A 23999-nucleotide genomic window follows, 5' to 3' on the forward strand; every position below is an offset into this window, starting at 1 on the left:
TGGATCAAAAAATAAACCACTTAAGTGGCAGAAGCCAGCCAGAATCAGCTAAGGCCCTAAATTCTAGCTTCCATTGGAAAGGGATGCAGACGCCATAGGAAGCCTCCAGATGGACGCTGTTGTGGATTCCCACTTTTTCTTAGATGTGTTTCAAAGTCATTGGCTAACTTTTAGCAGCTGAGTTGCCCACCTACTCTAATTCCAAAAGGACAGAAGGACACCATCCTGTCATGTCACTTAAGCTGCCATGTCTGTCCAAACACTTTCTTCCAAATAACTAACATGTCTTGGGCTTAACATGGAGCTCATGTAAATCATTCATATATTACTGAAAGAGATTCTAGAGTTATTTTAAGAACAAGATTTTGTTGTTGTTTTAAAAATATACAAAGGTAAATATTTATCAAATAATTAAAATAAGCCAAATTTATAGGTGGCTTAACTTACAGCCTTTAGTGATTTAACTTGGGTATAAGAACACAAAAGTTTTTTTTTTTAAGTTAAATATAACTACAATATACAATTCCACTCACACCCACAAAGGAAAGTCTTATATCACTCACAGGAAGCCTCGGAATCTGTTGAGGTCATTGTTTGGATTTTCACATTCTATCCTACTGGAGAATTTCTCAGGATCAACTTCAGAGTCCTAAAAACATATATATTTGAAAAATTACCACACAAAAATTAAAGATTAAATCTTGAGATTTAAGTGTTTATCCTTTCGCCAATTAAGATAAAACCAAGGTATTCATGTCACAAAATATATGTCACAAATTGCCCAAATGAAGGAAAGTACACACATAATTATGAATGAATAGGTAAGATGAGAATGGTCCTAGAGCATTAATAAACATCTTCAGGTGATGAGAATGTCTGAACCGTACACTGAAATTCAGGCAGGACTACCTGCAGGAGGGAGCTTCTCCTACAAAACACATTCTTTTAGCCGGGAGACACGGAAAAGCTGAAAATACGTTTCTTATTGTTCTTTAACCATATAGGTAGTTTCTGAGATTAAGTATGTATCTACACACACACACACACACACATGCATGTAATACAGGCTTCCCAGGTGGCACTAGTGGTGAAGAACCCACCTGCTAATGCAGGAAAACGTAAGAGGTACAGGTTCAATCTGTGTTCGGGAAGATCCCCTGGAGGAGGGCACAGCCACCCACTCCAGTGTTCTCGCCTGGAGAATCCCATGGACAGAAGAATCTGGTGGGCTACCGTCCATCGGGTCACAAAGAGCCAGACACAACTGAAGTGACTTAGCATGCATGCATACATGTATATAAGTACTCTGAGCATGCATGCATTTAACCTCAGCAAATTTTATTTAAAAAAGTAAATCTAGATATACCTCATAAAACTCTGTAATAGGTCAAAAAATAATTTTAAAATGCTTTATGAAATCAACAAGTGAATAAACAGAGTCTTACAGAAAATAGGCTTCTATAATGCATGGATTCACTAAGAATAAGCCACATCAACCTTATTTCCTTTCATTTTTTATATGGTTTTTTGGACAATAAGATAAATGCTACTGATACATCTCAAAGTATTGATATGTGTATCAGCAAACATTTGAAAAATATGAGCCATATGATCGTGTGATTTGGCTTGCTAATAATTGATATTTACTGAGTTCTTCTAATGAGTTAGAATCTATATTATGCCCTTTAAACATCTTAACTATTTTCTTCTTCACTAGATACTATAATTAGGCCTAATTAACAGATGAGGAAAGATACACACAAAGAGGACCAGTAATTTGCTAAAGGTTTCAAAACAAGAAGGTTTTTAGAGTCAGGATTATAACTGAGGCCATCAGAATCTGGAGAGCTTACCCTTAACTGAATGTAAAGTATGATTAATCAACTGGTATCACCCCTCAAAGTAGGTATTTAGTGGTATGTATTTTCCAAGTGGTAGAGTATTTTTACCAATATTTTAAGTGTGAAAATGCTTACAAATGTGACAATGACAGGAAGTTGAGAGGCATAACAATCACAGAGGATCTAAATTAATCTACAGGTAGAAAGATGGACTTGTGACAAGATCGAATTTACCAAAGATAAGGATATTATGAGATTACGATATTTTTGGTTTGTAAGAAACGTGACTTAATGGAAGTTAAAAAAAAAAAAAGTTACATTTTAAAATACCTCATTTTAACTGCTTCCAAAGAAAGGAGAGGAAAACTGATGGCCACATTCCATGGTGTTTTTATACATATGTTACTTCGTTTTGTCATCCAACAGGCTGTGAGTGAGGTGTCATTGTTTCCACTTTAAGGTGAATGAACTGAGGCGCAAAGCGTTTCAGTGGCCTCCCCAAGTCACACAATAATTAAATGACAGAGCTGTTTGAGTTTCACTGAAACCTGTTACTATAAATGCAAAGTTCTTGTTTCCCTCTCCACAGCACGTGAAGAGTCAGAGTCTGTGGCATGAGACGTTACGAAAGTCTTAAGAGGCCTCGATACATAAGCAATTGCCAACTTTTAGGAACAATGACCAAATGATATCTCCAGCCTTAATAAAACAACATACAAACAGAAGCTTAAGAAAAATAGAAGTTGATCATCATTCCTATTACAAAAGAATTTTCCAAAACTGTTAGGTTTTGTAAATTCGATTACCAGAAATATGATTGTCAGAATGAAATGTCTGAACTCTGAGGTCATTATATCCTATTACCTATGAAGTATGACATACTTTTACTGATACCTGGAATTACATGAAGCCCTCGAGACTTCTATTTTGTAAAGGGAAAAATAAACTTGAAACATCATTTTATCTATACGTGTGAAAATGAGCTCAGTCATCTTCTGAAAAGAAAATGTTATTTTTATAGTTTTTTTTTTCCAGTTGAGCTATTTTATTTTTGAAAAGAAAATGTTAATATCACCAATGGAGAACACATTTTTTACCTGCTCTGCATATCTCCGAACCACCTGCTTCTGTTTTAAATTGCTCTCTCCATCAAGACCAGAAGTCTCAATGTGACAGATTCCATCTGGATCAGTGGAAAAGAGTAAAACCATATCTGCAGGAATGACCTCATTACAGGAAAGGTGAATAAAGTCCCCAACAGTAACATCTTTCCAGCATCTGTCCACATATTTTTTCTCTTTCCTAAAATCGAAAAAAAAAAAAATGTTTAAAAAGAATCTCAAGCCCAAAACTCACATAATAGCTTTATTTAAAATTTTAGTTTATAATTTAAAGTATTAGGGTGATTTTAATCCATTAAATGCTACAAGGGGAAGCCGGAGAATTTGTAAAACTTAAATTCCACAACTTGCTTCATCTGAAAATTTAGTTACTAAGAATCCAAACGATATTTTTTCAATTCCCTTTCTCCTGTGAGATTTTGAACCGTTATGTTAATTGAGTGATTCTGGGATAAAGTTAACACTGGGGGGTTTATTCATAAATGAAGCAATTCCTGTGTGCCCCCATGTCAGATATCAAGGACCCAAAAGTGCCGAAGACACGTTATCTGCTCTTGGAGCGCTTCTCAGCTGGTAGACAGGATGAGTAAAATAAACTCAAAAGACGTAAAATAAATGCCCAGACAGCTAAAAAATCACTATACCAGCATATTGACACCTGCGGTCTATGTATTCAGTCACTACGTTGTGTCCAACTCTTTGCGACCCCGGGGACTTTAGCCTGCCAGACTCCTCTGTCCATAGGATTTCCCAGAAAAGCATACTGGAGTGTGTTGCCATTTCCTTTTCCAGGGGATCTTCCCGACGCAGGGACTGAACCCCCGTTTCCTGCATCTCCTGCACTGGCAGGCGGATTCTTTACCACTTGAGCCACCTGGGAAACCCCATTAAGACCCCTAATTATCATTTAATAGAAATACTGGTTAAAACAGTTCTGAGTTGGCTATAGCTGATCCCGAGAAAGGAAAATGAGAATTTTTAACCTGTTCTGAAAGTGCAGTTTTTTCATTCTATATATTCTTTTTAAAAGAAAGGCACATTAATTGAGGTTGATTTGCCTTAAATGTCCTGCTTTGTGTTAAAGTTTTACCAAACTTCTCATGGCTTTTCATAAAAAAAATGGCATGAATTGGATTCCACAAAGCATTTTCCTTAAGAGGAGAATAGGAAGTTTGTGTCATAGAAAACTGTGTAACTAGTTAAGCAGCATTTCGCATCCAATGATTCCAACAAGGTCTTAGAAAGATCTGTCTCATTTCCTTATTGTCTCCCATGTATCTGTAAAGAACTAGTATTTGTCATAAAAAGGCACTTATTTTTAAAGTAAAGATTTATTTTCTATTATGGAGCTAAATATTCAAATTCATTGTCAAGAAGCTTAGGAGATAGCTATATTGTAAAAGCTATATGACCTATATATTAAAAATGAATGCATCATATTAAATAGAAATGCCACATTAAGCCAACACATATACTTCTGCTATGCAGAATTATATTTTTATTTCAAGAAATAATTCATCCAAAGGGCTACCTAAGAAGAATATTTTCAGGATATATTCTCCCAAAATACCTTATGTACAAAGCTGAATCCAACTAAAAGAATTCCCTAATTCCCTGAAGAGTCTGCTAGTTATTACCACGAAAGACAAACCAGCAGTTTGCTTTAACAGTTTCTCTAGTGTTTGAATATATCAGTTTACTCTTCCATGACAGGAAGAAACGGAAGACCCAAAAGGTAGGCAGCAATCATATTTTGAAGGTTCAGTCCTATTGCCATTTCTAGAAACAAGGATTTTCATTTCATAAAAAAAAAAAAAAATGGAAAATCACTAAAGGTTCATAGAAGAATATGATCCTATTTCTACTTGCTAAGTCCTGCTACAGAGTAATGGATGGACTGCTGGGTGGGTGGCAGGCTGATTAGAAATAGAAACGGCAAGAAACCAATGGAAAGATATTCAAAAAATTCAGGGCAGGGATAAAGATGATTACAATCAAGACAGTAGCAAAAAGGATGGATAAAATGAGATTAAATTAAGACATATTTGGGTATGTAAGTAAGTATGTATGTAAATAAGTAAGTATTCTGACTTATTATACACAGAGAAGTTATCAAGCACGATGCTGTGGTTTCAAACCTTCATGGTGAATGGTATTTTTTTACCATGTCCCAGATTTTAGAAGTAACTGGATGCATCATGGGGAAGACAACAGATTTAGTCTGAAAAGTTTTAAGTAGGATATAAAATTGAAGAGGTCCGGCATTTCGAGGCTTTTGATCAGAAGTTCACAACAGTGCCTACAGGCCCTGGGCACAGAGAGCAGGCGACGCCAGACAGGGATATGAGGTCCCTTAGCGGGGGACTTCCAGGCGACAGAGAAGTGAAGCGAGAGTCAAGAGCAAATGTCGGAGAAATCAGGAAAGAAGGAAATTTCAAAACAGTTACACCATTTACAACAGCCAGAACATGATGGCCGCCCAGACGCCCATCAGCGTGGCGGCCGCCCAGACGCCCATCAGCGTGGCGGCCGCCCAGACGCCCATCAGCGTGGTGGCCGCCCAGACACCCATCAGCGTGGCGGCCGGTGGCCGCCCAGACGCCCATCAGCGCGGCGGCCGCCCAGACGCCCATCACCGTGGCGGCCGCCCAGACACCCATCAGCGTGGCGGCCGGTGGCCGCCCAGACGCCCATCAGCGTGGCGGCCGCCCAGACACCCATCAGCGTGGCGGCCGGTGGCCGCCCAGACGCCCATCAGCGTGGTGGCCGCCCAGACGCCCATCAGCGTGGCGGCCGGTGGCCGCCCAGACGCCCATCACCGTGGCGGCCGCCCAGACGCCCATCAGCGTGGCGGCCGGTGGCCGCCCAGACGCCCATCACCGTGGCGGCCGCCCAGACGCCCATCAGCATGGTGGCCGGTAGCCGCCCAGACGCCCATCAGCGCGGCGGCCGCCCAGACGCCCATCAGCGCGGCGGCCGCCCAGACGCCCATCAGCGCGGCGGCCGCCCAGACGCCCATCAGCATGGTGGCCGGTGGCCGCCCAGACGCCCATCACCGTGGCGGCCGCCCAGACGTCCATCAGCATGGTGGCCGGTGGCCGCCCAGACGCCCATCAGCGTGGCGGCCGCCCAGACGCCCATCTGCGTGGCGGCCGGTGGCCGCCCAGACGTCCATCAGCATGGTGGCCGCCCAGACGCCCATCAGCGTGGCGGCCGCCCAGACACCCATCACCGTGGCGGCCGCCCAGACGCCCATCAGCAGATGAATGGCTAAAGCAGCTCGGTACACATACACAGCGGAATGCTACTCGGCTGTAAAAAGGGGCGGTTCGACTCAGTTCTAATGGAGGAACCTAGAGCCTGTTATGCAGAGAAAAGCCAGCCAGAAAAAGAAAGACAAATGCTGTATACGAATGCATATACATGGAATCTAGAAAGATGATACTGATGAAATCATCCGCAGGGCAGCAGTGGAGACACAGAGGAGGCTCTTGAGCACGGTGGGCGGGGGGAGGTAAGGAGCGGGCGCTATGTGTGGAGACAGTAACGTGGACACTTCCATCAGCACATGTCAGACAGACGGCCACCGGGGATTTGCTGTATGCCTCAGGGAACGCAAACAGGGGCTCTGCGACCACCTAGAGGGGCGGCATGGGCAGGGAGGTGGGGGAGGCGCCAGAGGGAGGGGACAGACGCGTACCTGCTGCTGACTCATGCTGATGTCTGGAAGAAACCAACAAAATTCTGCAAAGCAATTATCCTTCAATTAAAAAGAAATAAAAACTTTTTGAAGGGAGTCATCAGAGTGACAAAAGCCAGAAAGGGGTCATGTCTGTGGGACGTGGTTATCAGGAGGCCTGCTATCAAGTAGAGAATATGAAATTGTTGACATGGAGAGTGAAGAAAGCGAGACCTCCAGTGGGTTAAGGCATGGTTAGAAGCTGAAGGAGGAGTCTATTTCATGAAGTTTAGCTCTGAAAGGATAAAGGGTGAAAGCACCCACTGCAAGGGAAGGGAAGGCAAAGGACAATAAGGATGAAAGAGCGGGGCAAGAGACAAGAGAACCGGTCACACACACAGCACGCAGGGCAGAAGCCCGTGGAGACGGCAAGGTGGGGGGAGAAGAGAGAATGGGGAGCGTTGGTGGAAGCTATCGAGAAGTAACGAGGGATGGAGTGAAGAACGCAGATGAAAGGACTACTACCGCAAGGAACGGAGTTGCTGCTCCATGTAAAGTCAGAAGCAAGCAGGTGAAGACGATGTAAGAAGGAACTCAGACACCTAATGCATGCTTAATGGACTCCACTTTCTCTGGGAAGAAAGGCATAAGGAAAGTTGCTGACAATCTCTGAAACCAGGGAGAGCAGACAGACGTGAACACTAGGGTTAAGGATTTTATTTTTCTTTCAAACCTGATAAAGAGAATTCTTCTAAGGGGAAAGTTTACTACTCTCCACTCTACATTGGAACAAAACCCAAACGAGGTTAATTTTACAGCTGAATTAACTTTACTATTCCCCATTTGGAGTTCATACTAGATTGTAAAAAGTAGCTAATTTCCCCAATAGCTAGCTGTGTCTGTGCTCAGTCGCTCAGTGGTATCCGATTCTCTGAGGCCTCATGGACTGGAGCCCATCAGGCTCTTCTGTCCATGGGATTTTCCAGGTAAGAACACTGGTGTAGGGTGCCATTTCCTCCTCCAGGGGATCGTCCCAACCCAGGGATTGAACCTGTGTATCCTGCATTGGCAGGCAGATTCTTTACCACTGAGCTATAACTGACCTTAATTTATGCCAGTTACCATGTTAGATGCTAAGAATATAAAGGTGATTAATTTATGGTCATTCCTCTAGAAAGCTATAGTCAAAAATTAAAAAAGAGACAGAAACAGCAATTTTATAAGATAGGTTTGCACAGGCTATTTTGGGAGCAAGTAGCTGGGACATTTAGCTCTGGAGAAGGTGGGTCTTGCAGGATGATCTAGAGTGAGTCATGTGAAGAAAGTGGGATAGTGTACCTGTCAGAGTGAGAGTGGACACATAACACCACGGGTATGGGCCTGTACGATGCTTCACAACTGCAAGATAAGTGACAATGTTCACTGCCAATCTTAACTAGCTTTGAAAATTTATCAATGTGGTAGACTCAAAATGAGTTTGTATTTCCTTCTTGGACAGAGAACTAAAACTAGTAGAAATTTTTTTCTTCCTTACAGCCTAAGTGTACAGCTAGAATTTCTAGCATCTACTTGTTATCTGTTGCTTCTGCATTACTCTCACTGGTAAGAATACAGCACTTATAATCCATCCTTCAGGCAAATTCAATCAGCTCAGTTCAGTTGCTCAGTCGTGTCCAACTCGTTGCGACCCCGTGGACGGCAGCACGCCAGACCTCCCCTGTCCATCACCAACTCCCGGAATTGACTCAAACTCACGTCCATTAAGTCAGTGATGCCATCCAACCATCTCATCCTCTGTCATCCCCTTCTTCTCCTGCCTTCAATCTTTCCCAGCATCAGGGTCTTTTCAAATGAGTCAGTTCTTCGCAAAAGGTGGCCAAATTATTGGAGTTTCAGCTTCAGCATCAGTCCTTCAAGTGAATATTCAGGACTGATTTCCTTTAGGATTGACTGGTTGGATCTCCTTGCAGTCCAAGGGACTCTAAGAGTCTTCTCCAACACCATAGTTCAAAAGCATCAAGTCTTTGGCTCTCAACTTTCTTTATGGTCCAACTCTCACATCCATACATGACAACTGGGAAAACCATAGTTTTGACAAGATGGACCTTTGTCGACAAAGTAGTCTCTGCTTTTTAATATGCTGTCTAGGTTGATCATAACTTTTCTTCCAAGGAGCATCTTTTAATTTCATGGCTGCAGTCACCATTTGCAGTGATTCTGGAGCCCCCCCAAAATAAAGTCTATCACTGTTTCCCTATCTATTTGCCATGAAGTGATGGGACCAGATGCCATAATCTTAGTTTTCTGAATGTTGAGCTTTAAGCCAACTTTTTCACTCTCCTCTTTCACTTTCATCAAGAGGCTCTTTAGTTCTTCTTTGCTTTCTGCCATCAGGGTGGTGTCATCTGCATATTTGAGGTTATTGATGTTTCTCCTGGCAATCTTGATTTCAGTTTGTACTTCATCCAGCCCAGCATTTCTCATGATGTACTCTGCATAAAAGTTAAACAAGCAGGGTAACAATATACAGCTGTGATGTACTCCTTTCCTGATTTGGAACCAGTCTGTTGATCCATTTCCAGTTCTAACTGTTGCCTCCTGACCTGCATACAGATTTCTCAAGAGGCAGGTCAGGTGGTCTGGTATTCCCATCTCTTGAAGAATTTTCCACAGTTTATTGTGATCCACACAGTCAAAGGCTTTGGCATAGTCAATAAAGTAGATGTTTATCTGGAACTCTCTTGCTTTTTCGATGATCCAATGGATGTTGGCAATTTGATCTCTGGTTCCTCTGCCTTTTCTAAAACCAGTTTGAACATCTGGAAGTTCATAGTTCACATACTGTTGAAGCCTGGCTTGGAGAATTTTGAGCATTACTTTACTAGCACATGAGATGAGTGCAATTGTGCGGTAGTTTGAACATTCTTTGGCATTGCCTTTCTTTGGGATTGGAATGAAAACTGACCTTTTCCAGTCCTGTGGCCACTGTTGCATTTTCCAAATTTGCTGGCATACTGAGTGTGGCAACTTCACAGCATCATCTTATAGGATTTGAAATAGCTCAACTGGAATTCCATCACCTCCAGTAGCTTTGTTTGTAGTGATGCTTCCTAAGGCCCACTTGACTTTGCATTCCAGGATGTCTGGCTCTAGGCTGGTGATCACACCATCATGATTATCTGGGTCGTGAAGATCTTTTTTGTACAGTCCTTCTGTGTATTCTTGCCACCTCTCTTAATATCCTCTGCTTCTGCTAGGTCCATACCATTTCTGTCCTTTATTGTGTCCATCTCTGCATGAAATGTTCCCTTTGTATCTCTAATTTTCTTGAAGAGATCTCTAGAGTTTCCCATTCTATTGTTTTTCTCTATTTCTTTGCATTGATCGCTGAGGAAGGCTACCCATTTTGCTTCTAGACCCATTTTGTTCAATGTCGCCCAGCTTTCATGTCAATACATAAGCACTGGAGAAAATTGGGAAGTATACATTAGATTATTAATAGTAATTCCACTGGTGGGAGTTGTCTGCAGAGAAGTGAAAAGGTGGAAAATGTGGACTGCTACTTCCTACTTTAACAAATCTAAAGAAAGCATTGGATTATGAATGAATTTTTCTTTTTGGCGTTCATTAGTACTTCTCTGAAGAAAACACTAAAAACAATTTATAATAATGAATATCACTGGCACAGAGCAGCTCAGATTTATTGGAGGCTTTATCAATTCCTAAATCATTTAATTTTTATATGAATGTTATATAGTTGGTACTATGAATGCACTATGCCCCACTGCCCACCTCTTACAAATGAGAAAAACTGGCTTAGACATGTTAAGTAACTAGTTCAAGGTCACACAGTTTCTGATATTTCTGGGATTTAAAACAAGGCAGGTAGCTCCAGAGTCCACCTCTCAAATACTGGACTTTACTGCCAGTTATAACAACTTACCAATGACCACTGAATAGAATACAGATTAACTATGTATTAGAAAGTGAATTTCAAGAACTACTTTGGAAAATGTCACACATAAATAAGGTTAATACTTTAGAAGGCCCTAATGCTTAGTTCCAAGAATAATGAAAATACCACGGATCTATGAGCTGTTAACATATTAACATCGGCTAGCATTTTTAAACTCCCAACACCCCAGATGGCTCAGTGGGTAGAGACGCAGCCTGCAATGCAGGAGACATGGGAGACGCTGATTCAATCCCTGGGTTGGGAAGATCTCCTGGAGCGGGAAATGGCAACCCACTCCAGTATTCTTGCCTGAAAAATCCCATGGACAGAGGAGCCAGGAGGACTGCAGTCCAAAGGGTCGCAAGAGTTAAACACAACTAAGACAAGGCGGGAGGAGAAGGGGACGACAGAGGATGAGACGGTTGGATGGCATCACCGACTCGATGGACATGGGTTTGAGTGAACTCTGGGAGTTGGTGATGGACAGGGAGGCCTGCGTGCTGCAGTCCATGGGGTCGCAAAGAGTCGGACACGACTGAGCGACTGAACTGAACTGACTGGACCGAAGTACATGCACCGAAGTGCCACCAATATGGTGATTTTGAAAGATCAGAAAACAGACAAAAACTACTGTAATGATGTAAAGTAATTAGCCTCCAACTAATAAAAATAACTGGAGAAAAAAAAAGAAAACAATGTAAGTTCCTGGAGGGCAGGCACTTTGCTTTTTGTTTAAACCTCTAAATCTCTCAGTGTCTGCAACACAGTAGGCACCTAAATCTGTCAGATGATTAATAGTTTTATTTTCAACACACTTCTAATATACTTAAAACAAATCTTAAAACCTTACCAAATGGCTGCCATTTTAAAGGCAATCTTAAGAATGTTAGGTTTTTGATAGTTCATTCTAACTTAATTGACATATAATAGGGTTTAAATGTTCACTTTCTGTTCTAGCATTTGTTATTTCCCAATGATACTTTCCCAAATAAAATTAAGCACCTTGTGAAAGACCATAGTCTTTCACAAATAAGAACCAAATTATCCGCATTAAAATGTTAACGCTTCTTGTAAAAGCTTGCAAAATTTAATGACCCCATATTTTCAACTTACTTTTACTGAGAAATAATTAGTATTTTAAAGTCATTTCTTTGTATTTCACAGGAATTTAAGTTAGTACATTAACTTAAATGAATAACAATAAATAGACAATCTTTATTTCTCTATATTGTTACAGTTTGTTCCAAGAACAGTGAGGGGCAGGCATTGGGATGTTAAGTATTATTTCTTCTAAACACCAAAAACTAAGCAAATTACATAGAATAACAGTTAATAAATAAAAAAGAATTACCAGATTCTATTATGAAATGCAATCATAAAATGATATCTCGGTCTAGACTTTAAAACAACTGAAAAGAATATTGGCTCTCATCTTCAAGTTTATATGCAAAATCATCTAAAACAGATCCAAAGGACACCTGAGAAAAAAATTATACCACGTCGCCCATTCAGTTCAGTTGCTCAGTGGTGTCCGACTCTTTGCGACCCCATGAACTGCAGCATGCAGGCCTCCCTGTCCATCACAAACTCCTGGAGTTTACTCAAACTCATGCCCATCGAGTCAGTGATGCCATCTAGCCATCTCATCCTCTGTCGTCCCCTTCTCCTCCTGCCCCCAATCCCTCCCAGCATCAGGGTCCTTTCCAGTGAGTCAGCTCTTCGCATGAGGTGGCCAAAGTATTGGAGTTTCAGCTTCAGCATCAGTCCTTTCAATGAACACCCAGGACTTATCTCCTTCAGGATGGACTGGTTGGATCTCCTTGCAGACCAAAGTACTCTCAAGATCTTGTCTTCTCCAACACCACAGTTCAAAAGCATCAATTCTTCGGCGCTCAGCTTTCTTCACAGTCCAGCTCTCACATCCATACATGACCACTGGAAAAATCATAGCCTTGACCAGACGGACCTTTGTTGGCAAAGTAATGTCTCTGCTTTTTAATATGCTATCTAGGTTGGTCATGACTTTCCTTCCAAGGAGTAAGCGTCTTTTAATTTCATGACTGCAGTCACCATCTGCAGTGATTTTGGAGCCCCCAAAATTAGGAAACTGTAATAAAGGGCTTCCCAAGTAGTGTGGTGATAAAGAATTTGCCTGCCAGTGCAGGAGATGAGAGAGACTCGAGTTCGATCCCTATTTGGGAAGTTCCCCTGGAGGAGGAAATGGCAACCCACTCCGGTACTCTCGCCTGGAGAACTTCATGGACAGAGGAGCCTGGCGGGCTGTGGCCCACGGGCCACAGAGAGCGGAACAGAACTGAGAGACCAGGCGCACAGTGCTGTACAAAATCCTCAATCACTGGTTAAACGACTTGATCGTGTAACAAATACAGACTCTAGTTGCCTACAAGAATTGTAATAGCAATTTTCACTTAGTGGGCTTCCTTGGTGGCTCACATGGTGAAGAATCCACCTGCAGTGCGGGAGACCTGGGTTCAATCCCTGGGTCGGGAAGATCCCCTGGAGGAGGGCATGGCGACCCACTCCAGTATTCTTGCCTGGAGAATCCCATGGACAGAGGGGCCTGGCGGGCTACAGTCCACGCGGTCACAAAGAGTCGGACACGGCCGAGTGACCAAGCACACTTCCTCAGCACTTAGAAAGGGGCAGGTGCTATGCTCACTGTTTGATACTATTTTATTCATAGTCAAAGAAACAAATTTAGCTGATTTACATAATTTTTCCCAAGCCTACACACATGCTACTCAGTATGAGAATCAGAACTAAAGCAAATATACAGTATCAACTCTAGACTCACACTAAAAATTAGAATTTATGTACAAAAATTTGTATTTAAAATATATAAGAAACATTCTTTCCATTTGCTAAATTTGACACTAATTAATCTTAAAATTGGTCGAAATATTGTCCATTCCATGGACAGAGGAACCTGGCAGGCTACACAGTCCACAGGGTCACAAAGAGTCAGACAGGACTGAGCAACTAATACAGACACAGAGCATACACAGCATCTTACAAAAGAGGGGAAAAGTTACTTTGCTTCAATAAGTCTTTAAAACAAATTTTGGGAAAGCCACTGAAGAATTTTATTAACAAACAAAACTCAGATTTCTCCATGTATCAGTTTAAGTATCACTTCTCCAGAGAAGCCTCCCCTAATCATTTGCTCATATAAAATGAAAGACAGCTCTATTATCAGGACAAGGCTTTAAGTTATTTTTCTCCCAAAACAACAACAAAAAAATTATGTCATCTGGTTGAACTCAGTCACATGAGCCTTAAATTTGTTCAGAATATACTTCTGTTCATTATAAAACTAGACTTTTAAACCGAGATATCTTTTATTCTGACTTGGAAACTAAAATATAACAGAAGGTTATTTTATAAGTTTGACAGATTAGGAATTACTGTCTTATGAAAGTTGGCTCTGTATCAGAGCACTGAAGTCAACCCAAGAAATATGCCACATGCTTTGGGATCTCAGAAGAGTACCACTTGTCAAACAGAGCCTGTGAAGTTTCTCCAAAGGCTGAAATAGGGGCCTACCTTTGGACTCAAAGCTCAGTCTTTTAGCTCGTCACATGTTCTCCCTTGAGGACTTAAGTCAAACTCCTAACTTCAGAATCACCTCTAAATGGACTGATGACTTTGAAATTTCTCTCTGCATCCTTCCCCTCCTTCCAGAACTTCTATCATATGTTCCTATTTGCCCACTGGACATTCCTCTGGGATGCCTGTCTTGCTACCACTTGTAGTTCATTCTACCTTAGATGAACTTAATGCTCCCTATTTCTATCAGTGGTATTTTTACCTTGCAAAACTGAAAAAAAATCACAAAAGCTCACCAAATTCCATTGGGCCCTTCTTCACAGTATCTATTCTATGAATTCCTTCCTGCACTTTTAGCACGTCCTCCTGGTGGTGCCCTGGATTGATTAGTAGAGGCAGATCCATAAAGAAGCCATTCTTATGACCCAAACTGACCAATATTCCTTAAAGCATAACTTTTACTATGCTGTTTCTTGGCTCAAAACATGGATTCTGTACCACTCAAGGAAAATATCTGTAATGGTTAATTTTATGACTCAACTTCACTGGTCGAAAGGATGCCCAGGCACCTGGTTAAATATTATTTCTAGGTGTCTCTGGGAGTGTTTCTGGAAGAGACGAACATTTGAATGGGTGGAGTAAAGCAGACGGCCCTTCCCAGTACAGGTGGGCATCATCCAATTTGCTGAGGGCTTGAATAGAACATAAAGGCGAAGGAAGGCTGAATTCTCTCTCTGTCTGACTGATCCGGTACACTGATCTGCCCTGCACGTTCCTGGTTCTCAGGCCTACAGACCTGGATTGGAATCCACACCACCCCTCTCTGGCCTTCAAGCTACACAACAGACAATTCTCTGGCAGGCTATCATCCACGGGGTCGCAAAGAACTGCAAAGGGACTTCTCAGCCTCCACAATCCCATGAGCCAATTCCTTATAAAAATCTGACTCCTGCTGATGGTACCTCTCTGGGGAGCTCTTTTATTCAGCGTGTAAGCAGTAGCCTGGGCATGCCATCCCTCCAGAGCAGACCTCTAACTCCCCTTTATTTCTTACTGTTGTTGTTTAGTCGCTAAGTTGTGTCTGACTCTTTGCAACCCAAGAACTGTGGCCTGCCGGGCTCCTCTGTCCATAGGATTTCCCAGGCAAGAATGCTGGAATGGGTTGCCATTTCACTCTCTGGGGCATCTTCCTGACCCAAGGATCGAACCCACATCTCCTGCATTGGCAGGTGAATTCTTTACCACCGAGTCCCCAGGTACCTCCTTATTTCTAATTACAGCCCTTTTCCTGGGCCACTACTGTCAGGCCAAATTAACACACTCATTGTCCTCAGAATACTCCATAAGCCTTCCAAACTCTGAAATGAAAAAGTGACACCAAACCTTATTTGTAAAGCAGTAAACACAATGAGAATTTCATAAATCTATCCTTAATGATAACTTTTTAAGAAGCAGATACATTTCTCATGAGAAGGAACTTCAGAGAATTAACCTTATAAACTCTAACTGGCATTCACAAAAGCCACCTGAATAAGGACTTAAAAATATTGCTCCTTCAAAAGGGAACCCTCCTGCACTGTCAATGGGAATGTAAAGTAAGGCAACCAGTATGGAAGTTCCTTAAAAACTAAAAATAGAGCTACCACATGATCCAGCGACCCCACTCTGAGGCATATACCCGCAGAAACAGTAATCTGAAAAGACACAACGCACCCCAATGGTCACAGCAACGCTCTTTACAAGAGCCAGGAAACGCCCAAGCGTCTACTGACAACTGGATGCACAGGAAGGTAAGACGTGTCCGTTCACACACACACACACACACACACACACACAGCGGAACACCACTGAGTCGGCAAAAAGAAGGAGCTGCCGCCAGTTACAGCAACGTGGAGGCAGGCAGAGATCACACTGAGTCAGAAAGAGAAAGATGCGTCACGTATACATGGAACCGAAAATGTAACACTAGTGAACCTATCTGTGAAACGCAAACAGGCCACAGACACACAGAACAAGCTTGTGGCCGCCAAGGGGAGGAGGTGGGAGAGAGGAGGATTCGGAGTTTGAGATCGGCTGATACGAACTGTCACTTATAGAGAGGATAAGTAACAAGGCCCCACTGTACAGCACAGGGAACTATATTTGATATTCTATAACAAATCACTTACCAACTGACCTACAAGGGAAGCACCATAGTAAATCACAGTGGAAAAGAATATGAAAAACAACGTCTGTATATGTATAACTGAATCTGCTGTACAGTAGAAGTTAACATAACTATACTTTAATAAATTAAAAAATATATTCTCCTCTTTGATATACTAATTCCATCCCTAATTATAATGGGGAAATAATCATAGATCTTCAATACTCTGTATAAGAACACTCACATACATTCTCAAAATTATATAAATATGGGAAATGTTTAAATTATCTTAGAGTCTTATTATACACAATGCAGCTATTAAAAGTGCTTTCTTGATGGATAAAGGCATTGGGAATATTTATGATGTAAATTAGGCTAAAATAATAAAAACAATATATGTAGTACAATCCAAATTTTGTAAACTGTCCCACATTTCCCTACCACACACAGTATGTATGACTTCAAGGAACACATCACAGCATTATAAACAGTTGCCTCTGGACACTAGCATTGAAATTTGTAAATGCAATCATTAATATACAGCACAGTTAAACACTCACCTTAATGGACTTCATCTTGGCTACATAGGCTATTTCCTAAATACCTGAAATGCAAGTCTCCAACAGAGCAAGCATGCTCCTTATAAGTCCTCCTATTACGAATGCCCTCAGTTGCTGCTGCAACAGGAAGGGTTTTACAGACTTCTTGCTTTGTTTACAAAAAAGAATGCACTTCTCTGTATCTCACAATTCCTTTCCTCCACAAGAAACTCACCTTCTCTCATATCCCATCTTGTTTTTCATATTCATTCATATATTTCATGTCCCATCCTCTTAATCCCAAATTATAAATATCTAGGGTTAAAAGCTATCTGCCTGCTTTTCTTCTTTTGGTTTGAAGTTTAATTCTTTCAGCTCTACTTATACCTAAATTGTAGAAGCTTTTACTTTATCATCATCTGGGTTGACAATGGTTTAATGTGTTTATTGTTTCCCTATGGTCCTGAATTAAGTGCACTCTAGGATTTTAATAAATATTAGTTAAAAACACCATTCCACCTCCAAAAGTGTCCTAGTCGCATCTAAGGGGTGGACAGTAACATTCTTCATGTTTCTAAATGATGCATGTATATTCCCCAGCACAGCTCCTCTCATACTTACCTACTATAAACTTTAGTTACTAGGTTGTTGATCTGTTTGTCAATTTTGTATTTTCGGTAATCTTCCAAGCCATCTTTAATTGCAATAATTGTAAGAACAACCACCAGAGGCAGCATAGTAATTTCCTTTTGGAAGGCTTCTACCAAAGGCACCCAGTTCAGAACAGCGAGAAACAGGAAGTATAAGTTGGCGACTCTGAAACCCAAACACACACAAGGAGGTGTTAACGAAGCAAGCAAAGCCTGGAACAAAAGAGGCAGAAGGCCTGATGTTGTTTTTCCACAGGTTTCTATCAGCTGATTGTGGATGCTACAAAACAGAACTAGTGAACTCTAAGAAATCTGAATGAATACCTTATCATCCCTGTAGACATCTAGTTGGACAAACTAATAAATGTGAGGTATCATTTATTAAATATTACAGTCAGCATTGCAGTGTGACCATTGTGAGTTGTGTAACATAATAAAGCACAATAGGAAGTGCTACTTTCATTTAAAAAGTTCAAAAAAGAGGAAATTTCCTTAAGAGGAAATTCAAAGTTAATGCACTGCAAAAACAAAAAATCAGCTCTAACTTTCCAAAGTTAACTTGATTGTCCAAACATTAGATTCAAACAAGGTTCAAAATAATTAGAAAACCCTGAGGGTGTATTTTTCCCTGAGATCAACGCTTCCATTTCTGCTTTCACATCACTGAGAACTACATTTTAAGGAACTACTTCTCTCTTTTATATAATCAAATATTTCCCACTGGACCCTAAGGCAAATGCAAGCAGCCTCTTTCCTTAAAACAAACTAAATCTCAATTTTGCACGGTCCCTTGAATTTTTATCAGAGATTTTTCCCACAGCCAAACTTCTCAAAATAACCTACACATATTCCTCATTTCTCACCTCCAGTTCCTCTTATGCTGAAAGTTTTGGCCACTTGCAACCCTTTTTGCTCCTGTGGCTTCAATGATCTGCATACACAGTTCAGTTCAGTCACTCAGTCCTGCCCGACTCTTTGCGACCCCAGACCGCAGCAGGCCCGGTTAACTGCATCTGTATCTGTAGGGCTGGGCCCTGAGATCTACTCAGGTTCCAGGTTCTAATTCTATCATGGGCACAACTGCAAACTCCATACAAGATAGAAATATCCATAGTAGTTAAAACCATTAATTTGACAAATTCACATCTGTACTTTAACCATATCCACTGTTCCATAACTGCATGGAATATACAGAGAATAAAAAATGAAGGTGAATATATATGAAATGAATAAATACTGGAAAAAAATAACAATAAATGCTGAGAATCTCAATACTCACATTAGCATCTCAAACTCAACATTTACAAAAACGTAACCTTTGAGCCAACCTTCTTTTTATTCCTGTCTTTCCTTTTTCTGTTAATCCTCCTGGTCATCATAACTCAATTTGCTCACATCGTCCTTTCACTCCTTTCACTTAATTCCTTACATCCATAGTATCTGTAATAGATTATCCTCTTTTTAATCCCCACATTTTTCTAAGTTCAGGTCTCTATTACAGCTTGCCAGGATATATCCAGGATATATCTTCCTAAATGTTCTGTCCTGCTTTCAATTATCCTCTAACGGTATCAGTCACAGAGGCCTACTTCCCAGGCCTCCAGCAAACCTTCTATGCCATTGCCATTCTGCTTTTCTTCGTATTCCTTCCTCCATCTGAAATGCGCTTTACAGACATCTCCACCTTGAAAATCTCGACCTTCACAACTGAATTCACATGCACTTTCCTTCTGTCGCTCTGGCTAACAGCAGTATCTCTCTTTTTGAGGGCTCCATCCTAGCTGGCAGCACCTCACAGCACTCATCACACCCACTGCGTCTTTTCCCTGCAGACACATCTTGCTGCCCTTGCTAAACATAAGGCTCCATAAGAAAGGAAGCTTCATATAATCTTGCATTTCCTTCAGTACTTAACCTGATGAAAGGGCTTCAACAAACACATGTTACACTGAATTATATCTGCTTCACCTAATCTTACAGCTTACATCTGTATTTGCTTCAGAGCTCTATTTCCTCCTTTTATCACGAAGAAAAAGCTAGGAGCTAGTGGATAAGACTCCGTGCTCCCAATACAAGGCACCCAGGTTCAATCCCGGCTCAGGGCACAAGATCCCACATGCTGCAACTAAAGATTCCTTATGCCACAATGAAGATTTAAGATCCCTTATGCCACAATGAAGATTTAAGATCCCATGTACTGTAACTAAGACCCAGAGCAGCCAAAGAAGTAAATAAATATCTTTTAAAAAGAACAAAAGGCTATAAGTCAAATTTAAATACAGAATTAGCATTTTTTTAATGGAAAGAACACAAAAGCAAGAGTGAACAGACTGAAGGTCATAGCCCCTCATTCACTTCTGACAGGACATTGGTTAAACTACAGGGCCAAACTTAGTTTCCTCATCTGTAATACGGAGATAACGTCTTCTCTTGTCACGAGAAAGCATTTTATTAGTCCTAAAGTGTTACACGAATGTAAGGAGTCATCATTCCACAATGGACCCTACCAGAATCATCAAAGATAATGTGGCAAGAGTTAGGCTTAGGTAACAGACAACATTATGAAAATGAAAAATCTTATATATCAATCAGAATGACAAAGAACATTCTAAGTTTTTCTCCCAAAAATACAAGTACCTGTGAAATTGTTCAAACAAATTTCTTGGCACAAAATTCAACAGCGTGTACTTCGTTGTCCGTATTCTGTTATTCATGTAGGTGCCAGAGAACTTCTCACGCTCCTCCTTGAAGAGCTGGAGGTGGGGAACGACGACCCGATGCTTTCCTGCCAGTCTGGGGGGCTGGGAGGACTTGCCCCCGCAGGCAAGCAGAGAGGAATAGCTGTATGGTCTCTCGTCATCGTCTGTGTTCGTACGGCCGATCAGCCGCTGCCAGTGATACCTGGCCCACTGAAGAGGCTCGGTCATGTCCAAAGTGCGGTGAGATCCAGGTTGCATAGGTGATCTGGCAAAACAAAGAAAAATCCATTGAAACAATTCTCATAAACTTCTGGAAAGTCTTAAAGAACAGTGATGCTAGTAAGATTGCATCTTTTCTATACTATACAAATGACTCCACAGTTTATTTAGTATTGTTTTGCTGTTTAGTTGCTCAGTTGCGTCTGACTCTCTTGCGACCCCATGGACTGCAGCCTGCCAGGCTCCTATGTCCATGGGGTTTTCTGGGCAAGAATACTGGAGAGGGTTGCCATTTCTTCCTCCAAGGGATCTTTCCAACCCAGGGATCAAACCCGTGTCTCCTACATTGTAGGTGGATGCTTTACCTCTGAGCCACCTGAGAAGCCTTATTTAGCCTAACGGTATCAATATGAGTAAAACAAGTCACTAAAACTCCATTTTAACCAAATCTTAACGAAATAGAGCATACACCTTCTGCCTTGTGGGCTGATCACCTAAGCAACAAGAGATAGCACCCAAAAGGCCACTCCATGAGTTGAGGCAAAAACTTGTGCTAAACGTGTACAAGTCTCAATTTGTCTAATCGACTTTCTCATCCTTGAAAGGGGATTGTCACACACGTCAGGAGACTGCTGGCCGGATTAAGGGAAATACACACAAATCACCGAGCATGAAGTCTGATACAGAGGAAGCAATCAGTAAAGCCCATGCAGGTTACAAAAACAGCCACAAACGCTTCCCATCCCTGCAGTCACACCCCTTTACCCGTGGAGGGGTGAAGTCTTTCTCCACCTGCCGAATCCCGGCTTGGTCTCGTGGCTTGCTTTGACTAATGAAACACTAGCAAACCTGACACATACAGAGGCTTGCAAAGTGCCTGCTCATGCGGAACCTTAACCACTCCTTTCCCACTGCTCTCGAGAACCCTGCGGCCACCACCACGTGTCTAGCCCAGGCTGGCAGTACCCATGATGATGAGTACCCATGACCCCTTTAGCAACCACTGCTCCTATAGACACAGGGGTGAGGCCACTCAGAGCCAGCAGGCTGACACCGCCTGAGTGTGCCCAGATGACACAATCTACAGCAGAGACAAGCTGTCCCAAATGAACTCAACCCCCACTGCCAATCCACCACACTGGGAGTCAATAAAAGTGATACCACCGAGCTTTGGGGTGGTTTGAGAGAAAACAAAAATCTCTTATATCTCTTCCCTTACCTTCCCTATTTTCGAAGAAATTCAGCCCTTCCTCCAACATGAGCTCATTAAGAAAAAAAAAATCTAAAGTTCATTAAGAGCACACCCTATTCCAAGCACTTTGCAAAAAGTATTTAAGGAGATCAAAATTGTCAATCCTAAAGGAAATCAGTCCTGAATATCCATTGGAAGGACTGATGCTGAAGCTGAAACTCCAATACTTTGGCCACCTGATTTGAAGAACTGACTCACTGGGAAAGACCCTGATGCTGGGAAAGACTGAAGGCAGGAGAAGAAGGGGACGACAGAGGATGAGATGGTTGGATGGCATCAGCAACTCGATGGACATGAATTTGAGCAAGCTCCAGGAGTTGGTGATGGACAGGGAAGCCTGGTGTGCTGCAGTCCATGGGGTCACAAAGAGTCAAACACGACTGGGTGACTGAACTTATTTAGTATTTACACAAATCTTATGTCAGTCAGGAAATAGGTTTAGGGAAGTTAAGTGACACTGAAATTTATGTGGTTAGCATGTAGGTAAGGTTGATTCAAATCAAATCTTTCCAGCTCACTCTGCTTTTAAGTGTTAATGTGCTTCATTTAACTTCACACCCAGAGTAGCTGGCACTTAGTACGCGGCCAGTAGAAGTTCGCTGAGTAGGCGAGAAGTGTGGAGGGCAAGGTCTGGAAGCCTTGCTGTCTATTCTTGCATTATCAATGTCATTGCATTTACTTGATCATTTTAGGATGGAGTTCACTTCTGTAGATTTTTAGTAAATCTGTGGGTGTGTCCTGATAACCTGTATTGGTAATAAAACTCCCCTGATGAATCAGATTTAGGTGGTCTGTGACCACATATGCATAAAAACTAGGTTATGTGGTAGAAAGTACATGAGGTTAGAAATACAGAGACCTGGATCTTCATTTCCAGAATCTCAGGGCCTAGGTGAGGCAATAGGCATGTAAATATATAAATGCAATCCCAAGTGCAAAAAAGTCTTCAAGGTAATGAAGTAGTTTGGGCAAATTATTTAAGCTTCCTTCCTTCCTAAGCTTCATTTTAAGTTTATAACATGTCTATTATTTTCTCTAAAGTATTATAACTAATCAGATATAGAAATTATCCCCCTAAGGATATTAAAAGGCTTCCCTGGTGGCTCAGAGGTTAAAGTGTCTGCCTGTGATGCGGGAGACCTGGGTTCGATCCCTGGGTCGGGAAGATCCCCTGGAGAAAGAAATGGCAACCCACTCCAGTACTCTTGCCTGGAGAATCGCCATGGACGGAGGAGTCTGGTGGGCTACAGTCCACGGGGTCGCAAAGAGTCAGACGTGACTGAGCGAGCTATCTCTCTGAAGGATATTAAAATTATATCCAGCTTCCATGGATCTGAAATCATAAACTAATATGTAGTAGCACTGGAAGATTTGGTCCTATTCTAGTAATTCTAGTGAATCGATATTTTTAATGATCCATTCAGCTAATGCACCTGTTTACTCTATATTGGTCCTTAAGCAATCCAAGGGATTACAGGTATGCATCATCACTATCACTGTACTTATACAAAACAAGCTGAATCACAAATAATCTCACAAGAATTCATCAGCTCTTTAAAACTTAAAACAATAAACACAAGGAAGAGGCAGAAACTCCCCTTTAATGGGAAGAACACAATAGCCTCCAAATGTGTGTATTTGTGCCTGGATATTGGACCCATAATACACAGCATCTACTATCAGAGAAAATGGCCAAAAAGTCAGTTTCATCAGCTGTATACTAGGAATAGAAACAAGAGAAAAAAGTTCTACCCCATCAGTTTGCTATCCTTTGGAGTTTGCTCTCTCAAATATCTGTCCATAGAGAGCTAAATCAAAGTAGACCGACTGGTCAAACTAGTCCTCTTTTAATATAATGCTTTAACAATCTATCTCTGAAGTAATTTGAAAAGCCTATTTTTCACTTCAGTACAGGTGATGCATCAACAACATGGGGCTTGGGTGCCCACCCTCCTCACTGTAGAAATTCCACACATAACTCATACCTAGCCCTGTATTTCCAGTTTCCAGCCATCCGCAGACTCAACCAGCTAGGATTTGGTGATATTGTAAACATTTACAACTGAAAAGTATCCTAATTGAAGTGGATCCCTGCAGTTCCAACCTGCATTGTTCAAGGGTCGACTGTATATAAATTAGCTTCTTAACCTGTAAGTAGTAATGAGAGCTTGGAGAGCTTAAAGTAGTTCATAAGATATCCAGAAATCTTCCCAGAATAAGGATGTAAGATAGTGCTCTATCAATGAATCAGTAGATAATGTAAAATACTATATAAGCACTAAACACTTTCCATGTATTTCACCCCATCAGGTGACCATTATGACAAACTTA

At 41.5% G+C, this 23999-nt stretch overlaps 1 protein-coding gene across 1 annotated transcript in view; it reads right to left on the bottom strand.

Moving 5' to 3' along the window:
- ATP10D (ATPase phospholipid transporting 10D (putative)) overlaps positions 1–23999 on the bottom strand; it is a 125869-nt gene that overhangs the window by 72884 nt on the left and 28986 nt on the right. The window contains 4 exon segments of the mRNA XM_020890259.2: positions 564–649; positions 2939–3143; positions 17470–17664; positions 20136–20462. Of these exon segments, the coding sequence (XP_020745918.2) occupies positions 564–649; positions 2939–3143; positions 17470–17664; positions 20136–20462 (813 nt within the window).

Source organism: Odocoileus virginianus, chromosome 21 (assembly GCF_023699985.2).
Source record: "Odocoileus virginianus isolate 20LAN1187 ecotype Illinois chromosome 21, Ovbor_1.2, whole genome shotgun sequence".
In the NCBI taxonomy this organism is placed as follows: domain Eukaryota; kingdom Metazoa; phylum Chordata; class Mammalia; order Artiodactyla; family Cervidae; genus Odocoileus; species Odocoileus virginianus.